The following is a 21314-nucleotide window of genomic DNA, read 5'->3' as shown; positions in this document are numbered from 1 at the left end:
GTCCTCTTTTGGAAGGCCAAACAAAGTAGTTTCGCTTTCACAACGAAACACACAGCGTCTTCACGACATGGCGACGGCAGCAACAATACTACAGCGAGAATCAAAGTTATACCTTCTTTCTTTGAGTGAACATTTGGGCGGCGTTATGCAAATCTTCCCACACAGTGACGTAGACATGTGGGGGCTTGTTTAAACGAGGCATTTTAGGAGGGCGTGGACCAGTCTTAACTTTTATAAAGAATATCTCTTTTGGTTTGAGACTTTAGTCTTTGCAACTTTAGGGATCTTATCTATTCACGAACAGCTTGTAACTCTCCAAAGAGAAAGGAAAACTTGAAATCGCATCATATGACCCCTGTAAATTCTGAATGGGTTATAGTCAAGAAAGCGCGCAAAGAGCGTTCCCCCTTATAATCATTAAAAAGCTGTCACTCAACTCAGTTTTTCACAATCTCATAAAGTTCCGTTATATTCAGTGAAGCAATACACTACTGCACAACTAAATCTCTTATTTACATCGTGTTTATATTTAGTTTGTTCTAATGAGAGAATTCGCAAGCGTGCACAACTCAGAAACACTGAACAAAACTGCTGCTTAATGAGCAGTGAGTGGATTCTAACTTCAACACCTCTGATTGGCCATTACATTCATGAAATTAACAGACATGTCTGTGATTGGCTACAATGCTCAACGCTGCAGAAACCTGTGTTTAATAAAAAAAATACCTGTTTATTAAAACATTTTAACTATACAAGTTGTGCACAGAGGTAGGCCTGCAATGTATTTTTATGTCTGACGAAAAAACATGCGGTTCTTCAGAGCGCATACAATTATTTTATTATTTTTATTTATATTATATTATTCTGTTTTTCTTTGTTCTCAGAAGCGCTGCAGGTACGTGATAATTTGACTATGTGTGAATTCAGGTTCTGTTGTTGCTCTGTTGTTCTGTATCCTGCTGTTTGCACATGTTACAGTAAACCTGTGAAATATATATATATTTTTGTATTTTTAATGGGTCACAGACACTCGTCCATTCTATTATTTATTTAAAACTAATTTAATATTCTAGTCTTATCAGTTAATGGTTAGGCTAATGTTCGGATAACGAGCGGTGGTTGTCGGTCGGGAAAATTAACTGAAATGAGCATCCCTAATAAAAAATTCAAAGAAAAGCATAATTAGAAATAAATTTAAAATAGGATCTTTTGTAACAATATTAATGTCTTTACTGTCACTTTTGATCAATAAGGAGTCCTATATAATTATAGTATTTATTATTTTATTTTATTTAATTAAATTTTAATTTTTAAGGTTCAATTTGTCATCTGATATTTATATTTTATTTTACTTCAGCTTTTTCAATTAACATTTCTTAATAGTTTCTGTTTTATTTAACAATAACAATAATTATTTAAACAATAACTAGACTGCTCTGAGTTCCCTGTACTGTAAATGTTTTCTTTAAAGAAATCATTCGCCAAAAATTTCATTTTGTTATTATTTTCACACCCTGGTGCTGTTCCAAACCTGTATGATTTTTTTTGTTCTCCATGAAACACAAAAGGTCATTTTTACATACACCTAAGTAGCAGACTTACAGTATGTGGCGTTCCTAAATTGACCAATCATAAATTAGCTTTGCTTATTTGAACATGTCTGTTTACATAGACAATTTATCCCTTTGTGATTTTTTGTAACGGTCATGTGTTGTCACAGGATTTGACATCTGCCCTGACCCGGAAGATAACCCTGAAGACGCCACTCATTTCATCTCCGATGGACACAGTCACAGAGTCCTCCATGGCCATCGCTATGGCTGTAAGTAACACTCACAGAAACATTATATATCAGCACTTGTACTAAATCGTAACTGCTTTTCCATTTCACCCACTGGTTTGTCCCATAGCTCATGGGTGGAATTGGAATTATTCATCACAACTGCACACCTGAGTTCCAGGCCAATGAGGTCCGGAAAGTCAAGGTCAGTCATATGATAGATGAATAAAACAAAAACAAAAACAAAAATAAAATATAAAAAAAACAAATATAAAACTTGTAAATCAGCATATTTTAATGATTTCTGAAGGATCATGTGACACTGAAGACTAATGATGCTGAAAATTCAGCTTTGCATCACAGGAATAAATTACATTTGATACTATTTCATGTTAAAATAGGAAATAGTTATTTTCAATTGTAATAATATTTCACAATATTACTGTTTTTACTGCAGTTTTGATCAAATAAATACAACCATGGTGAGCATATGGGGCTTTCAAAAACATTTGGGGAAGTCGTGGCCTAATGGTTAGAGAGTCGGACTCGTAACCCAAAGGTTGCGGGTTCGAGTCTCGTACCGGCAGGGATTGTAGGTGTGGGGAGTGCATGTACAGTGCTCTCTCCCAGACCACGACTAAGGTGCCCTTGAGCAAGGCACTGAACCCCCAACTGCTCCCCGGGCGCAGCAGCAAAAAATGGCTGCCCACTGCTCCGGGTGTGTGTTCACGGTGTGTGTGTGTTCACTGCTGTGTGTGTGCACTTTGGATGGGATAAATGCAGAGCACTAATTCCGAGTATGGGTCACCATACTTGGCCACATGTCACTTCACTTCACTTCATTTTGGCCCCAAACATTTAAACAGTAGTGTATAAGAAAATCTACATTTATTTTGAATATTGTAGAATTTAAAATAACATTAATCACTGATGAATCATTCACAATAAAACCAGTTACATTTATTAAGAAAATAAATTATTCTGAGTTTGTTTTGTCTTTAAACACTCATAATAGTCCTGAATACTACTAATATGCATGAATGATAGTTTCTGAAATATCTCAAATCCTCCAGGCAATGACAAAACGAGAAGATTTAGTGGTTGCTCCAGCAGGTGTAACATTAAAAGAGGCGAATGACATCTTACAGCGCAGTAAAAAAGGTAGGAGCATCAACTTCAGTCTTGTTTATGTTGTGATGTTTAGCACAAGCTTGCTGATCACATTCCTGTTTTTCTCTCTCAGGTAAACTGCCTATAGTGAATGACAGCGATGAGCTTGTAGCTATAATAGCTCGTACCGATTTGAAGAAGAACAGAGACTATCCTCTAGCCTCCAAAGACTCTCGTAAACAGCTGCTGTGTGGCGCTGCCATCGGCACCCGGGAGGACGACAAGTACCGGCTAGACCTGCTCATGCAGGCCGGAGTGGACGTGATAGTTCTGGTGGGTCCTAAGAGGAATAGGGTGACATTTAAATTTTAATGATACTCAGCCCTCTTTCTGGAGATCAAGATTTTTGCATCGCTTTTGCTGCTTTCATAATTTGTTATGCCGTGATGCAAAGGATAGATGTAAACAGTTAATGAGAAACATTCACTTTTAAAAGAACGGCTCACCCAAAACTTAAAATATGTTGAAAATTTGTTTGTTTCTTCATCGGAACAGATTTGGAGAAATTTTGCATTACATCACTTGCTCACCAATGGATCCTCTGCAGTGAATGGGTGCCGTCAGAATGAGAGTCCCAAACAGCTTTTTGACTTTTTCACTGGAGAAAGCAATATTATTAATAGAGAACTAGCATTCCTTTGAGTCCCGGAAGCTATGGTTTGAAGTTAAAAACGTCTTTAATGATTAATTTGTATCTTACAAACATGCAGCTTTTCACTTCACAAGACATTAATTGATGGACTGGAGTCATGTGGATTATTGTGATATTTTTATCAGCTGTTTGGACTCTTATTCTGACGGCACCCATTCACTGCAGAGGATCCATTGGTGAGCAAGTGATGTAATGCTAAATATCTCCAAATCTGTTCTGATGAGGAAACAAACTCATCTACATCTTGGATGGCCTGAGGGTGAGTGCATTTCTAGCAAAACTTCATTTTTGGGTGAGCCATTCCTTTAAGCAAAAAATGCATCCAAAAGAAATCCTTTAGCAACAAACCTGTTTAGCAAGCAGAGACAAATGTGTCAAACATGGTAAATGACCATAATCATACACCTGCAGAGCACATGCAATGGAGACTTTGTTTACAGTCAAACACCTGCAAAGCTAAAAATAGCGTTTCCATTTTATTTCTTTGTTCCATGTGTCGGGTAGTCGGGAACGCAGAATTAGCATGTTTTCATGCTTGAGATTTTCAGTGGTAAACTGTATTGGGCCAAAGGTAGTTTGAATTACACAAACATGAAAATAAAAGTGAACCTGGGGTGCTTTGCGCTCACAATGTATGTTATGAGTAAACCATATTCTGACCAGTGTTCATTTCGTCAATGAAGACGACGACGAAAAATATTCGTTAACAAACATTTTTTCTGTGACTAAGACGAGACGTTGAAGAGCTAAAACTAATATCTGATGATGATAAAAACTATGACGAAATATAAGTTATCAGTGCTCAAATACACACACAGCAGTCTAAATGTCTATCATGTACAGTATCTCATGTAAATACAGTCGGTTATGGATTAAGTGAACGTAAACAGGTGGATGAAAACTGAACGTGTGTCAGTATGAGTTTAATTTGTATCTCTTTTGTATTTGTCTTGTTGTCTTATTCTGCTTCTTTTTCAAAAATTATAAATTATATATATTATATGAACAACTATAATTTTTATAAGTTGCTCCCTTTTCACTTACTGTTAAAGGGATAGTTCACCCAAAAATGAAAATTGTCAAAATTTATTCAAGTTTTTCCAAATTCAATCCTTGATTCAAAATTGGCAGTCGTCCGCGAGGGGCTGCCGCTTTACTTTAATTTTGTGTTTGTGTATTTTATTAAAGTTTTCTTTAAATGTTCGCCGGTTCGAAGGAGGCGGGAACCGGCGAACGTTCAAAAAAAACTTTAATAATAAAATAAACACAAAATAGCGCGACAGTCGTCCGCGAGGGGCTGAACACGAACACAACCAGAACACAAAATAAAATTCAGGCCTGGTCCTCTCTCGTCCAACACTGTCGTCACTCCTCCTTTTATCCTTTCGGAGCTCCTCCGTGGGACTCGAGACCGGTGAGTGGTGCAGGTGTCGTGCATTAGCATTTACTCCACCGGCCTCGCTCCGTTCCCACGGCTCTCGGCCCCGCCCCTCTCGTCACAACTACATATAAAATAGCTACCAAAATAAATGTTGGTAACTGCAGTTTGACTAAAAGTAATGACTAAAACTAGACTAAAACAAGGAAAGACTCAAATGACTAAAATGTGACTAAGACTATTAAGCATTTTCGTCTTAAGATAAAGACTAAGACTAAATCAAAATTTACACTGGTTCTGACTAATTCTCAGATTGAGATTTAGTTTGCTATATGATGGCCAGGTTTGGAGAGTTTGTTAGTAAGCCAAAATGTTTGTGAACTGCTCAGAGACCTATAACGAAGCAAGTGTAAAACACTCTTAAAGTGTGAACCAGAAAATCAAGATGTTTGATTTTACTTGGAAAATATTGGCAGGTATTTGAGGGAAGGGTTGCAATTAAATTCTGAAGGCTGGTATGCAAAATAATCCTGCAAAAAATTATTGTATGACCAACATTATATGATGTCAGGCTCTAGGGCGTGACCAAGGATGCATTTATTTGATCAAAAATACAGTAAAAACAGTAAAACTATGAAGTAATATTGCAATTTAAAATATCCATTTTCTATTTTATTATATTTTAAAATACAATTTATTCCTGTGATGCAAAGCTGAATTTTCATCATTCTCCATTCTCTGTTATTCTAATATGCTGATTTGCTGGTCAATAAATATTTCTTATTATTGTCAATGCTGAGAAAAGTTTGTGCTGCTAAATATTTTACCGTGATGGATTAAAAAACATTTTTTTGGTGGGATTCTTTGATAAATAGAAAGTTCAAAAGAAGAGCATTTACAATGTTTTGTAACATAATAAATGTCTGGACTCTCTGTTGATCAACTGAATGCAGTCTTGCTGAATAAAAGTATCAATTTCTTTAAAAAAAAAAAAAAAAATCTCACTGACTCCATAACTTTTGAAAGGTAGTGTACCATCTAATCTGCTTATACAGCTTTGGAGTTTGTATACTTTGTACTGAGTCAAGTGATGTTTAGAATCTGATGTTTAGAATCTGGGTCGGTCAAATAAATGTATAGGTTGTTTTATTGACTATATTGACTACTTTGAACAAAGAATGATGTCATTGCTTGCAAACGACAGTTTAAAAAGACAGAATTGATTTATGTTCTTACCAAAGAACTTGATTAGCTGGTTCAGGTGTGTTTGATTTAAGATGTGACAGTATCTTTACTTTCACTAGGAAATGAATTAGAGGGTGGATTAGGGCAGGGTAGAAACTAAATTCTACTGCAGAATAGAACTGCATCAACCATTCATTCCTTGTGTTCAAATAATATCGCATAAAGTTCTGACAAAAGAAGTCTTTGAACATTTTCAAAGAGTTGGTCTCAGACTGCAAAATTGGGGCCAAAATCACAGTATACACACAATGTTGATCCTTTTAGCTCTTAAACCTACATATGTGATGGTTTTTCTGTGTAGCAACGTCATATGACCCCTTTAATTATGAATACTGTTTGTTTCGGCTTTGTGCACGGGATAATTTTTTTACATTTTGATATTTTTTCAGTCATGAACATTTTCTCCATAGTGTCATTTCCAGAACATCTCAAATGATGATAACAGCATCCTCTGGTGGAAATGAGGGATGGAAATAAACTGTTAACCTTTGTCTTGCTAAGACGAATTTAATTGCTAGCAGTTTAATTATCCTAAATACAAACAATTACTTAGAATTTTCCTTATTTTCTTCACACATTACATGTCATATTTCATCTCATGTATGCTCTTCACTGACAATGTTGTTTCCTTGGTAACTTATTAAAAAACGGTTTATGATGGAAATGATACCAAAACTGATGTGTGTGATCTTTGAAAAATTAATGTACAAATTTTTACGCAATAAATATTAAAATAGTTTATAATAGTTTTGACAGTCATCCTGTAGTTTACAGTGGAAATTCATATTTTAAATTATAAATATTATAAATTGTAAGCTAAATATTATGACTATAATATATATATATATATATATAACTAAATATTATAGTTGAGCTTTCAGTATATAGTAACAATTCGTATTTCATATTTTTATAAGCCAAGGTCCGAAACAATTAAATACATACATAAATGGCATTTTGAAAGTGAAAATAAATAATAAAAGCATGACATTATTATAACCTTCATATAACAGTATATTATAACCTTCATATAAAAGTTTTTAAAAAGTTTAGCGACGTAAAAATTTAAAGTAAAAGTCATATGATGCTTGTAGTTGAAGAAACACCCCAATAAGATATATATGATCTGTTATATTTAACTTTTTTGTATTGTATGCAGGACATAATGGGTTGTGTGTATATGTTTGTGTTTTCCAGTGAAGGTGATAAAGCGAAGGTGGCTCAGGGAGTCTCTGGCTCAGTTCAGGACAAAGGCTCAATACACAAATTTGTTCCATACCTCATCGCTGGAATTCAACATGGCTGTCAGGATATCGGTGCAAAGAGCTTGTCCATTCTGCGGTAAGTGTGTCATTTTCCCTTATAGACATCTGGAAAGCTTGACAAAAGACCTCATGAAATCAAAATTGCAGTTTTGTTTCTTTTAATTCATGTTTATTAGCTTTAAGCCCATCTCTATGCTAGTATATGCTGTATTCTAGTCCCTTTAGGAATACACTAGCAGCCGTTTAACTAAAGTCTTTTTAACTAAAACTTTTATCAGATATACACTACTGGTTAAAAGTTTGGGTTTTTCAACAAGGCTGTATTTATTTGATAAAAGTACAGTAATATTGTGAAATATTATTACAGTTTAAAATTGTTCTGAAATAGAATGTTTTCTATTTAATATATTTAAAAATGTAATTTATTCCGCAACATTGACAGTAATAAGAGCCATTGTTAATAATTGAGCACCAATAAAATTGAGCTTTGCCATCACAGGAATAAACTACATTTCAAAATATATAGAAACATAATGATTTATTAATGAATTTTTTTTTTGTTTTAATAATTTTTGTATAATTCAATTTATAGAATTTAATTTGATAATATTACTTTATAATATTAATATTAATTTATATAATTCATAGTTTAATTTGATAATATTTCACAATATTAATGTTTTTACTCTTGGTGAGTGTAAGAGACTTCTTTCAAAAACATTAAAGTCTTTTTTTTATTATTCAAAAAATGTAATTGGAATAATAATTAAATTCCAATTAGTTATCCAAAATTTTGGCCAGTAGTTTTTTCTTCTGGAAAAAATTAACTAAAAATATTATACGTATTTTTCACTAAACAATCTTTTGTACAGTAATTCTCTTTAGAAAAGAGTATCCTCTTTTATTTAAATTATAAATATCACCAACAATCGACTAGCAGCAGTAGCTAGTAGTGAATCATGGTTCACTGTCTTCAGTTGTACTAATGCTTCTACATTATTTTGTTTCAAACATCAGAAATAAATGGAATTTATTCATTCTCAATGTGTCTTCATTGCTTCCATCCATGGAATAAGCTGTCAAGTCTGCATTTATCAAGCTGTAATGTAAACCAAAGGCTATTGACTATATAAAATATTAAAACTTCCTAAAAGAAAACATAAACACGAAAAAGAATGTAGTCTGTTTTTACCTACATCTGTGTAAGTCTCACCTGCGTTACATATAGATCGATGATGTACTCTGGAGAGCTGAAGTTTGAGAAGAGGACCATGTCTGCTCAGGTTGAGGGTGGAGTTCATGGACTGCATTCGTAAGTATCCGCCCACTCAATTAGCCCCACCCACCTGACCTACCATGTGTGTGTTTCTTTCCTCACACCACATACCCTAAAAAAAAAAAGCTGTGAACACATTTCACGTCATTTAGAATTCTTGTGGTTCACATAAAAATAAAAGTTTAGCAATCCCCTCTCTGTTTTTTTTTTTTTTTGAAGTTCCTCTCAGAGACCCTCAGTCCATCCCTTCGTACATTGTCATGGAAAAGTAGAGTTTACATGTGAAACTGTCTTCTCTTCCTTTCTCTTATGCTGTCATCATAGATATTCTTTTGTGCCATGTAAGTATAATAGCGTCTCTTATAATAGTGTTAAGTTTTGGTGGAGGGAATTGTGTTGTAAACAGTGGTACGATCTGGGCTCTTTAGTGGGCATTGAGACTATTTTAGTTTCCTCTTACTGTCGTATCATGTAGACAAACCTAGTGTCCACTATCCCAGTGTCCTGCTGTGGTTGTGTACTCGTAACGCTCTCAGAGACTTGTCTTTGACAGGGAGATTATCTTGAAAGAAACCCACTCCCACTTTTAAAAGGATAGTTTACCCAAAAATGACAATTTTTCCACCTGAAAATTTCAGAGCCTTTTTTATTTCCATACTTCGCATGCAAATGGTGACTAGAGGCTGTCAACCTCCAAAAGGGACAGAAAAAGACCATGAAAGTACATGAATGTTCAAAAGTTGGGCTCAGTAGGATTTTTTTATTTATTTTAAGAAGTCTCTTATGCTCACTTATGTGAAATGATATGAAATATTATTACAATTTAAAAGAACAGCTTTCTATTTAAATATTTTTTAAAAATGTAATTTATTCCTGTGAAGCAAAATTGAATTTTCAGCAGCCATTACTCACATGATCCTTCAGAAATCATTATAATACGCTGATTTGCTGTTTAAGGAAAATTTCTTATTATTAATGCTAAAAAAAAGGGTTGTGCTGCTTAATATTTTTATGAAAACTTTGATACATTTTTTCAGGATTCTTTGATGATTAGAAAGTTCAAAAGAACAGCATTTATCTGAAATAGAATTATATAGAATTTTATAGAATTATCTTTCATATAAATAAAATATCTCACTGACCCCAAACTTTTGAATGGTAGTGCATCATAAAAATAATCCATATGACTTGTGCACTATATTTCATATGATATCTTTGTGTAAAGAACAGAATGGAATTTAAGTCGTTATTCAAATATGACACTAGATTTGACATCTTATGATGAGGCCATTATTTCTCATGCGTGTCATAACCAATGACAATAAGCAAGTTCAATATTTGGAAGCAAAAATTATATTTAAGACTGAATAATGTCTTAAATTTTAGTCTGTTCCTTGCTGAAAGGCACTTTTATGATACTTCCATGCTGCTTTTTTATATTCATTTTTGGGCGAACTGTTCCTCTAATGGAGTGATTTCATTGAGTTGATTTTTTTAATTTGGACTAATCAATGTGTGGATTTATTAAGGTTGTGTTGCTTTTCTGTTCTCGACAGTTACGAGAAGCGGTTATATTGAACAGGGCAGCAGGGGGCACACAAGAGCTGGACCCAATGTCCCGTCACCAGCCGTAACTAAACACAGCAGCTAAAAGTGATTTCTGCTATCCTCAACCCCTTGATCCTTTTTCATGGGGTGTATTTCAGAAAGCAAGGTTAACTTACCGTCACATATACCCTGAACTCTCGGTTGATTAACCCAAACAAATAAGTATATTCACGGTTAACACACAAGACTTTCTCAACAGAGCGACGAATCGACGAGTCACCATGGAAACCGACGCTATGAAAAAGCGCACCATAGTGCTGCTTCTTCATTTGATCAGTGGTCATTTACATATTTGATGGCCAATGCAATCATTTTTTTGTTTAATCTTTTAATCACTGAGAATAAGAATTAAATTGTTTGTGTAATGCTAATTATATAATAAGAAATATCACATATGTATTTTTATTATAGAAATACACATTAAATATAGATTAAACATTAAAAATGAAAAACAAAAAAAACCTGTCTTATTGTAATAAAAGCCAGCAACAGTACTGAATGTACTGTGGACTTTATTGTTTTGATTTTTTTTATTTTCTTTGGGCTTCCCTGTAAGAAATTAGACTAGGTACTAGAGAGATTATTTTCAAAATCTTATGAATGTACTGCATCATCTGAAATATGAGGATGCTACGTGTGTGTGTGTGTATATAAGAGAGAGTGTGTCTATGAACATTTCTGATATGTGGGGTATGTTTTTCCAGACTGTCTTGCTGGTTCATACTAATTCGCATTGTCTGTTATTTTAATAGCAATAATACTTTTTGTGACCATTGTGGTATATGAGGAAACACATTTGCCATTAGAGTGTTACCAGTTACATTTTAATGTAATCTAAAAAATGCATTTGTTTTTTTTCCCAATAGGGCAAGTTTGCAGACTGCTTGTGTCACAATGCTTTTCAGATTATCCAGAGAGAACTAGAATGATGTTATTGTATGGACCAGATTGAGTATCAGCCTTAAAGTCAGGTATTCAGTACTGCTATTCTCCTTACACTAGCCAATAATGTACACAGACATGCTCATTTCTTTTGTTTATTTAACAGTTTCACACACTTGCATCATTTAACTTAGAAGCATTTATGTATATATCAAACATTTTACAGGATAAAAAAGGTCAGAATTGAAGGACAGTCAAAAGCATTTGCTGTAAAAGTGACACTTTCAACTTGGGCACCATTTGGTAGTTTGCAAAGACTGTTGTGTTGTCATTCTGAATATAATACAGTTTATAGAATAAAGAAAGAGTTTTATAGACGGTGTTTCTTAATTTTTTCCTGTAGTATCAGTTTCTGTCTACTCTATACTTTGCTTAAATCTTTTAAATGTTAATGTACCTCTTTCTAAACACCGTAGCATAATGAGCAGTGCAATTCAGAGGTTTACATTGTCATGTAAAAGCATAGAAGTATTGGACCATTTACTAGTCACAGAGAGCAAATGCACATCTCAAACATTTGAAGAAAAAAAAAAGAGAAGCCAAGAGTGAGACAATCTTAAAGTTTTTGCGATGAGCTCCTGCTGCCAGTCACACAGACATCATGCACTAATAAAGATGACAGATGCACAAGCTGTCATGTTATTACATCTCCATGGCCAACAGAGGGCAGTTTTTGTGTAGCAGAATGGCTGTGAGGGATTATGGGTACATGATAAAATTGATTTTAATGAAGCACTAAATGTATTTAAAAAACAGTTAAACAGTTAAAAAAAAAGATGTACTTGATGTTCCATTCATACAACAGCTCATTAGCATGGTTTGCATGGTTATCTTCATGCAGCCTTTTGCTAAATACATCCTTTCCCATAAGTATATACACCTAGGTCTCATTCCAGAACAAACTGTTAAGTGACAGGGCTGCCACAGATAAGTGGGTTAACACCAATGATAGTGCTGAAATAAAATGCTAATTGGTTCTAGAGAATGTGTTTCTATACAGTTGTAATGTTGTCAATGAGTGTTTAGGTGATCTGTGCAGTAAGCAAAACCAAAATACATCTCATCATAAAACATGTTCATAAGTGCTAGCTTTATTGCTAAAAGGTACACAAGCCTCATGTACATTAGATTATTTTTTAAAGTATTTTGATCAAACCAAGCATGTTCAACAAGATTTGTCAAATATGAGAAGTGGATTTCAGAGAATTTCTCACCGTTGATAGAGAACATCAGTCACTTAAAGGCTGTAAGTTGCCGTTTTGTCCATGTCATGTCTGCTTCTAAAATAAAACATTTCTTTCCATTCAAGCAGAGTGCATCAACAGCAAATTCCTCTCCACATTTATATCAAGACAAGTTCTGTAAATTGGAGTTGTTAGGGTTGAAATTACTTAAAGGTGTTCGGTTAAATCAGGGGTGTCCACTCCTGCTTCTGGAGGGTCACCCGTCCAGCAGAGTTTAGGTCTAGCCTAAATTAAACACACCTGAAACAAGCAGGTATGTCTAAACTAAACTGCAGGAAGGTGGACCTCCAAGAGCACACCTCGACACCCCTGGGTTAAACTGGAAAATGTTAATTCTGCAAGGTAAGTACAGCACATCCTCTAAAGCACAATCTGTAGCATCTGCTAAGTGAATAAATGTAAATGTAGTTGAATAAAGATTTCTCCCCCTATAGGTCGATCGTATCACTACTGATACTGATTGCATCTATTTGCCTGCAGACGTTGATGAATTCAGCCTGAACGGCAAGCTCATCAACATGAGAAGTTGTCTCCACATCCACGCTCTCTCTGGTGGACGTAGAGCCCAAGGCCGTGTACCGTCTGTGGAGTTGCTGCCCGGACTGAGAGCCCCTATGTACGCTGCTCTGGGACTGTTGTGTTGAGTTTAATCCACTGCAATTGACCGAGACGTGAGCTGGTCTCCCAGATACAGTGCTCCATTGCCTAGGTCGGCTGGTGACTGTAGCGGGGTCCACATCCCCACAGGAGGCAGTGCGGTATAGGCTGGGTTCGGTGGAGTTTCCCCGACAGGGTTGTCCGTCCGGGGGTCCGCGTGTGCTGAGAGAGAGCCTGGAAGAGCCGAACAGACTATGCTGGAACAGAGCCTCACTGTTCAAGGCCTCGTCGATGCTTCGTCGCAGGTCGATTGGCGAAGGGGGCCGCAGATCTGCCGTGGAGTCGGCGTCGAAGCTTGCAAAGGATGACGCATGGGATACTTTGCTCTTCTTTGTGGTTTGGGAGAGCTGTGTGCAAGACTCGTGCTGAGGGCTGGTTGGATAGTGGAGGTCCAAACCGTCTGATTCGCTGTGCGGAAGTTCCACCAAGGTGTAGAGTGGCACGCTTTCGCTTTCCCGCCGTACTATTCCCTCACACAACCCCAGCTTCTCGGCGGGCCGTAGTGACCAGCCACACCGACTCGAGAGGATGGTGGGTTTGGCCAACGTGGCGCCTTCTGTGGGTCTCTTTTTGAAGAGCCAGCTGCAGCCTCCTGGTTTGGAAAGGGGCACTCCGCAACAGAGAAGGGGGTGAGTGATTACAAGAGCGAGTGTGAGACATACTCCTGTTTCACACACTCGGCAGCTGAGCTGAAAGCCCCACCAAGGCCAGGGCATCAGGCCAACCATGACTCCACCGGTCAGCCCTCCTGCATGGAGCATGGCGTAAAGTCGTAGACTGCCACATGCTAGCAGAAACAGGGCAGAGAATACCCCTGTCCTGGCTGCCCTTTCCCACATCCGTGCCTCTGTGAATGGACACCTGCTAGCATGGCATGATGGCCGCTCAGGAGAGCTATCGTTTAGCCGGTAAATGTGCTTGACATCGGCACGGGCACAGCAGTAAAGAAGCAGGTACGTGAATGACAAGAGAGAGGACATCAACACAAAGGCTGCTGGCGGTAATAGAGGCACAATTTTCAGGGTGGGAAAGAGTTGCAGTATTGCCATGGAAGCCATCACTATGGCTATGTGCAGCAGCACTAGGGCAGCCAACAGGCAGGTGCTGCGCTGCAGGGTATTCTGGGAAAGTAGCTGGGTACAAGAGCGAGCAGTTAGCAGTAGAAGCAGAAGGCCAAATGATGCAGTAATACAGGGATAGGCAGCTTCGTGCATCAGTCGTGCCCAGACTACGGGTAGGCGCTCTTTTTGGCCGTATGGATCATAGAGGAGCCACAGAGCTCTGCTGGAACCTGTTAGTAGTTGGAGAAGGTGGAGGAGGCTGAAGTGGGCACAGCCAGAGGGCCAGCGCAATGGCAGACACATCAGGCTGAGCACAGACAGCACAGCCACGAGCGAGAACACACAGCTGAGCCCGTATACCTGCAACTCCCATGCCAGGCCCCATGTTGCCATAGCAGCATTCCAGTCAGCCAGTAAAGGGACCAATAGAGGCGGGGTCTGGGCTTCAGGGGGTGAGGTTATTACACCAGGGGGTGTGGTTTCATACACAGGAGGTGGAGTGGACAGGGTGTTGTTAGTTGAAGCGTGATTCCATGAGGAGTCAGGCGACTGACAGATCCCAGTGCCAACCAGGCTGCAGTCATGAAGTGTGGAAGATTTGCGTCTGTCATCACCTGGAGATGCTGAAATGCAATATATAGCTTGGTTTAAGATGCATTTAGTTTTACATACACTCTCAGAAAAAGGCACAAAAGCTGTCACTGGGGCACGGTACACTTAGTACCTTAAAGGTACCTTAAAGGTACATATTAGTACCTACAAGGTATATATAAGTACATATAAAATATAACGTTAATTTAATTTCATAAATTAATTCACAAGTGGAAAATTTTTTGGATGTAAAGTCGGCAACACCAAAGCTCCAAAAGTATCAAAAAATTTATTTTTTTTAAAAACTGTCGCATAGCATATGTGACGTTTCGAGAACGCAGGCTCTTCATCAGACAAATGAACAACACTGATATCCCAATCTTTATAGGCCTACCTCCAGGTGATCAAAGGTCACATGACCGTACCATATTATCATGATAATAATAATACCAAAACAATAACATATCAACCAAGGAGAAAAACAGAGAAACCAAAATACGAAATAAAAATAAATCAAAAACATATAAAGCTATGTTGCCGACTTTACATCCAAAAAAATTTCCACTTGTTTCTTAGTCGAGCACCCAGTTGAGATTGATGTGCGTGCTTTTGCCTGCTCTTCACTATAAATTAATTCACACAAACATTAAACAAGGTTTTATAGATGAACAATGGAACACTTACTGTTGGAACGTCCTGTATTTTAAAATTAAAGTTTTTAACATTGATCATACCAGTGACAAGAAACCACAGCACAAACATTCTTTTTCGATTATTTATGTTATTATTTACTTATTTAATTAAGATTTTTGGCACACTTGTTAGACTTTGCAATAAAAACCCAGAAAAACAATAGGCTAAATAAATACATTTTCCTTTTTTTTTTTTTTTTACAAAATTGCTTTAATGAGCAAAACAATACTGAGTGAACCATTTCATATTATTTACTCATATTTTTTTAACTGTTAGTTATAGAATGCTGTTTTTAAAGTGGAGCAAGATATTGTAATGCAGCCTCAAATTAGATTTAGTCTGTTTATGCACTCATGAGGTTATATTCACAAAACACAAAGCTAATATTCTCCACGAGCCTGCTTAGGTTTTTTTTCTTTTTCTTTTTCTTTTTTTTTCATATAATGAAGTTACACATGATACAGCACAAGAGGTATTTAAACCGCAGAGAAAACACACAACAAACCATGTTTCACAGAGAATCCTGTATCTAGAAGTATACAAATGATCTAAAACAAGAGGTAAGTAGATAACTGTACGTTGCTCCAGTATGAAAGCCAGGGTCATGAATCTCAGCATTAATATAAGACGATACACCATCAATCGTAAATATATAAAACAATGACTGTGTTATTAGCTATGTGGAACTAGGCTGTTGTAAATGGGTTGCACCCTTCATCTCTGACACACATTCACATACGGCACAGATAAGAGGGCATTGATCCTGTTGCCGTTCCCATGAGTGTGACTATTTAAAAACTAGTAACTGACACACTTTCATGACATTACATCACTTAAATACCTGTGTGTGGAAGTGAGAAGGAGAATCTGAATACAGCCTAACTTTTTACCAATACTCTGCACTAATTGTGGATCAAAAGGCACTTCATTGCTTATTGAAGGACTGATTGATTAATATAGATTATTAGTAAGTGTTTCTGCATGAGTAATGATCCAGACACTGGGACTGAATCTCTGAATCAGCATTAGCCTTTAGCATGTGTTAATTAAGGTCAGAGAATCTAGCTTGAGTTTTCCCTCTACAGATTGAATGATTGACCTTTGTTCACAGGACGAGATTTCAGTATCGCCACCCTTAAAATCTCTTTGGTTGACCAAAAACGACAAAAGAGAAAACAAAACAAAAAGTGTTAATGAAGAGTTGCAATATATAATAAACCCTTAATCTTCATAGCTCGCCAGTTTCTGCTACAGTTTTATCTTATTTCTAAGAAAAAAAAGTCTTAGCTTTTGTATTGTCAACTTTCTCATAACATTTTCTTTTAGTAATGTAAACAAATGGTCATTTAAGGCTATATATATATATATATATTATACTTTTTTAGCACCCACTACTCCAGTCTTAGTTGCTTAAAAAATGTATTTTAAAATATATTTAAACCAGTTTTTATTTTTATTTTTATTTTTTTTTTATTACTGCTTTTAATGTATTTTGATCAAATAAATGTAGTCTTAGTGAGCTCAAGAGACATTTTGATTCACTAAAAAGAATTGACTCATAATAGTAATTTGCATGTGAATCAGACTACACGTACCATATTGTATGTTTGTTTTTGCGTGAGGCTAAAATGATAAAACTGGTTACATATGAAAGACCCCGAGTTCAATTATTTCAAACCTTCATTTTTTTAAATAAAATTTTCTTGTAATCTCTCAGATGCATGTAAATTTAGAAGCATTGTGAAGGACTGGAAAGCGCTTGCGCTCTGATCACCAACAGTAAAAGATCATGTGTTAGAATAGAGGTCATTCTGACAATGAATGCTTCAGTACCTGCTTCAGGATAGGTTTCAGTGACCTTGATCACAGTGGTGGTCGATTGGCCATTTTCTTCCTTTTTCACTTGGTCAACATCCTCACGCTTCTCTCTTTCAGGGTCAGGACTTGTCATATTGAGAGTAGGCTCTGTCAGGCTATCTGAGAAAGAGAAAATCGGATTATAAACCTGTTCTCAAACAAGTGGAACGGATATGCTAGCTCAAAAAGAAACTACATCATTTGATTTAAACCTGCTTTTGTTCTTGTTTTTTTACCCATAATCCTCAGCCAAACTTTAATTACAAAAGATTCATACAAAAGAAGCTGTAAATTGTATTTAGTTTCACAACGAGTCGCTAGGGGGCTTGTATCCCACTCACATCTGCAGTGATGAATGGCTTGTTCACTGCTGGAATACTGATGTTTCCACTGCAGCTTGAGGAACAGTAGGCAGGGTTAGTCTTACTGACACAGGCATTAAGAGGAAGCTAATGCCAAAATGCCAAAACAGGATTACCAAAGAGATGCAGTAGAAGTACATACCGATATCCCTTTATTACAAAATTTTGATTTGCACATTTACATATTTTATTCAGTCTAAAATGTCATCATCAGTGTGTCAATGTTGTTTTCCAGCAGTGAGGTTGCCCCATTAATCATATTGTACCTGTGTATTTGAAAGAGTGAACGAGGGAATTTTCCATTTGTATTAAAAGTGATACAGTAAAAAAGACTTGAGTAGTCCGATTCATGAATAAAATGACTCTTACAAGACAAATATTTTTAGTGAATCAAAAACATACAGTGCAACCAGAATAATCAGATTCACAAACAAACAAACAACTCTTTTGCGCTGATTCTTTTTAGTGAATCAAAAACATACATTGCCACCAGAGTAGTCCGATTCATGAACAAATGATTCTTATGAGTCAAATATTTTTAGTGAATCAAAAACATCCAGTGCAACCAGAATAATCGGATTCACAAACAACTCTTTTGCGCTGATTCTTTTTAGTGAATCGAAAACATACATTGCCACCAGAGTAGTCCGATTCATTAACAAATTACTCTTATGAACCAATTCTTTTTAGTGAATCAAAACATATAGTGCCACCAGAGTAGTCCGATTCATGAACAAATTACTCTTATGAGCCGATTATTTTTAGTGAATTATAAGCATACATAGAAACATTAGCAGTCTGATTCATGAACAAATTGCTCTTATGAACCAATTATTTTTAGTGAATCAAAACATATAGTGCCACCAGAGTAGTATGATTCATGAACAAATGACTCTTATGAGTCAAATATTTTTAGTGAATCAAAAACATCCAGTGCAACCAGAATAATCGGATTCACAAACAACTCTTTTGCGCTGATTCTTTTTAGTGAATCGAAAACATACATTGCCACCAGAGTAGTCCGATTCATTAACAAATTACTCTTATGAACCAATTCTTTTTAGTGAATCAAAACATATAGTGCCACCAGAGTAGTCCGATTCATGAACAAATTACTCTTATGAGCCGATTATTTTTAGTGAATTATAAGTATACAGAGAAACATTAGCAGTCTGATTCATGAACAAATTGCTCTTATGAACCAATTCTTTTTAGTGAATCAAAACATATAGTGCCACCAGAGTAGTCAGATTCGTGAACATTATCCAGTTGTTTTTTGTGATTTGTGAATCACAACATACAGTGTGAGAAATATAGTGTAATTCCCAAACAAATGAATCATATGAGCCGGTTCTTTTAATAGTTTAATAAGACAAGTTACTTGTTTGAATTAGTCTCACAAATCCTTCACTGAACAGAATCCATCAGAACGGTTATAACAACTGACTCACTATGATTATTGTGATTAGCCTATTATTATGACTATTTTCAGTGGTGTCTGTATCAAAATGATATATCAGCACCAGACCAACATGAACCATCATGATCCAACATGGAAATACATTTGGTCTAAGCTGGCCTTTTTAACAACCAAAAAACTTAGCATGTCTTTTATGCAGGTACACATTTACACGCTATGAGGTTCTGTCATGACATGCAAAGTTGTCTCTGGTGTATCATTAATTTGATTACCTGTAGGAGCATCTGTCAAATCCTTTGTTTCCTCAGATGGCCGCAGATAGTCTGTCAGCCCTCTTGGCAAAGTGGTACCATCTAAGGTTCCTCTGGCATATGGTGTCTGGGTAGCACCAGAGGACTTCCTCAGTATCTGGTAGGTGCTAAATCTGGTTTCAGTAGGAGTCTGAGGTGTATATGTCTCTGTATTCCAAGCAATAGGTGTCTTGGACTCAGTACTCCAGGCCTGAGAAGGAAAAGGCTGTAGTCTTGCCAATGAAGATGATTTAAAAGATTGTTCCATATTGACTTGCTTACTAAAAGTTGACCAATCAGATGCCTCTTCATCATTCTGGATGTCTGAAAGAGGTTCAGTGTTAGTGGAAGTCAAAGTTTTGATCCATGGTGTTCTTGAGGCTAGAAGTCTTGACAAACCATGATCCTTCATTGTGACATAGGGGTTTAGATCAACTGAAAGGTCCACCTCAAGGTCTTGCCTATTCTCCTCTGAATGTAATACATCGGTTGGAGTAGTCATGTCCATTTTTGTTGATTGGGACATCCATTGTGCTGGCTCAGTGTCTGTGCTAGCCCAAAAGTGGGCTCTTTCATTTCTATTCAAAGATGCAGCAGACAGACTACCACACAGTGAGAAACTGAAGACCAGCAGTAGAGCTTCACTGTGAGGGGTCATGCTGACACTCCTCTGAAGATGTTATTCTTTACAATATCACCAAGCTGTCTCCTTTTGACTCTCACATTCTGCACTGGTTCTGGGAGAAGAAGAAAAAAACACGAGATAAGAACAACTAGATTCAACCATAAACTGATTTCAAATAGGCATGCACCAACATTAAAATCCACCCAAAACAATAATCCAATTATTTCCATGTTAAATAGCAATATTAGAAATATACTCATTCAATCTGCTAATCAGTCAATCAATCTACACTTTTTTTTTGCTAAATAAAATATTACAATATTTATAAATTATTATAAGTCTATACTTCTTTTCAAAACAATAAAATAAATAACAAAATAAAATTGTTGAAATTAGTATAAAATTATACTTTATTCAAAAATATATTTATATTTATTATAAATCTATACTTTACTTTTTTGCTAAATAAAATAAGATAAAATCTCATCAAAAATAATAAATTAGTAAAATAAAATTTGCTAAATAATAAAATACAATATAACATAAAAGGGTTAAATGTTTACAATACTCATTTGCTATCACTTTAAGTTAGTGTTGGTGTTATGATAATATTTAAATATTAACATAGGCAGTTTAAATATCCAGTAATGGCCCGATAAATATCCAAATTTTCCAACAAAAATCCAATAATACTGAAATTAGGAATGCACAATATAATAGTTATCAGCCAATGTATGTTATTTTATTTAATGTATCATATCTGATAGCTGATGTATATTTATCTCTAATGTCAAATCTTTGGAATTGGACATATTTGGTTCTCCAACAGTGGCACTGCACTAAAGGTTGAGTGTTGAGTGGCGTATATTACAGCCAGAGCTCTGAATTTACACACCATCAGTCTTATTCGATCCCCTCGAGTCATGTGACCCAATTCATAAAAAAAAAATGTACCACACAGAAATACTTACAAAATACATCATAGTGTATACTTTTACACAGACAAATGCTATATATTTTGCAGTCTGCATGAATCAGTCCTCATTAATTATATAATTGCAGATATATTATGACTGTAACAGTTAGCAATTGCATTAGACTGCTTAGATTTATGTCAAACGACCTGACAGCTGATGCAGTGCCAGCTTCTTAACTCACATTAACCTTGTCTTTATCATTTATATTTTAGCAATAGAGA

At 36.0% G+C, this 21314-nt stretch overlaps 2 protein-coding genes across 2 annotated transcripts in view; one reads left to right on the top strand and one right to left on the bottom strand.

Moving 5' to 3' along the window:
- LOC107719966 (inosine-5'-monophosphate dehydrogenase 1b-like) overlaps window positions 1–10687 on the top strand; it is a 27125-nt gene extending 16438 nt beyond the window's left edge. The window contains exons 4-11 of the mRNA XM_016527522.1: window positions 1721–1822; window positions 1911–1989; window positions 2828–2941; window positions 3024–3257; window positions 7341–7566; window positions 8719–8802; window positions 9091–9107; window positions 10323–10687. Coding sequence (XP_016383008.1) covers window positions 1721–1822; window positions 1911–1989; window positions 2828–2941; window positions 3024–3257; window positions 7341–7566; window positions 8719–8802; window positions 9091–9107; window positions 10323–10417 — 951 coding nt within the window. The 3' untranslated portion in view covers window positions 10418–10687. The remainder of the gene's footprint in view (window positions 1–1720; window positions 1823–1910; window positions 1990–2827; window positions 2942–3023; window positions 3258–7340; window positions 7567–8718; window positions 8803–9090; window positions 9108–10322) is intronic.
- A 546-nt stretch (window positions 10688–11233) lies between these two features.
- The window catches only part of LOC107719959 (proline-rich transmembrane protein 4-like), a 10654-nt gene continuing 573 nt past the window's right edge, over window positions 11234–21314 (bottom strand). The window contains exons 2-4 of the mRNA XM_016527512.1: window positions 19474–20228; window positions 17396–17539; window positions 11234–14901 (exon numbers count right to left, since the gene is read on the bottom strand). Of these exons, the coding sequence (XP_016382998.1) occupies window positions 12989–14901; window positions 17396–17539; window positions 19474–20149 (2733 nt within the window). The 5' untranslated portion in view covers window positions 20150–20228 and the 3' untranslated portion in view covers window positions 11234–12988. The remainder of the gene's footprint in view (window positions 14902–17395; window positions 17540–19473; window positions 20229–21314) is intronic.

The sequence above is a fragment of the Sinocyclocheilus rhinocerous genome, unplaced genomic scaffold (assembly GCF_001515625.1).
Source record: "Sinocyclocheilus rhinocerous isolate Xijiao unplaced genomic scaffold, SAMN03320098_v1.1 scaffold2646, whole genome shotgun sequence".
In the NCBI taxonomy this organism is placed as follows: Eukaryota; Metazoa; Chordata; class Actinopteri; order Cypriniformes; family Cyprinidae; genus Sinocyclocheilus; species Sinocyclocheilus rhinocerous.
Note: the sequence above shows the minus strand (reverse complement) of the source record. Positions and strands in the feature narration are given on the sequence as shown.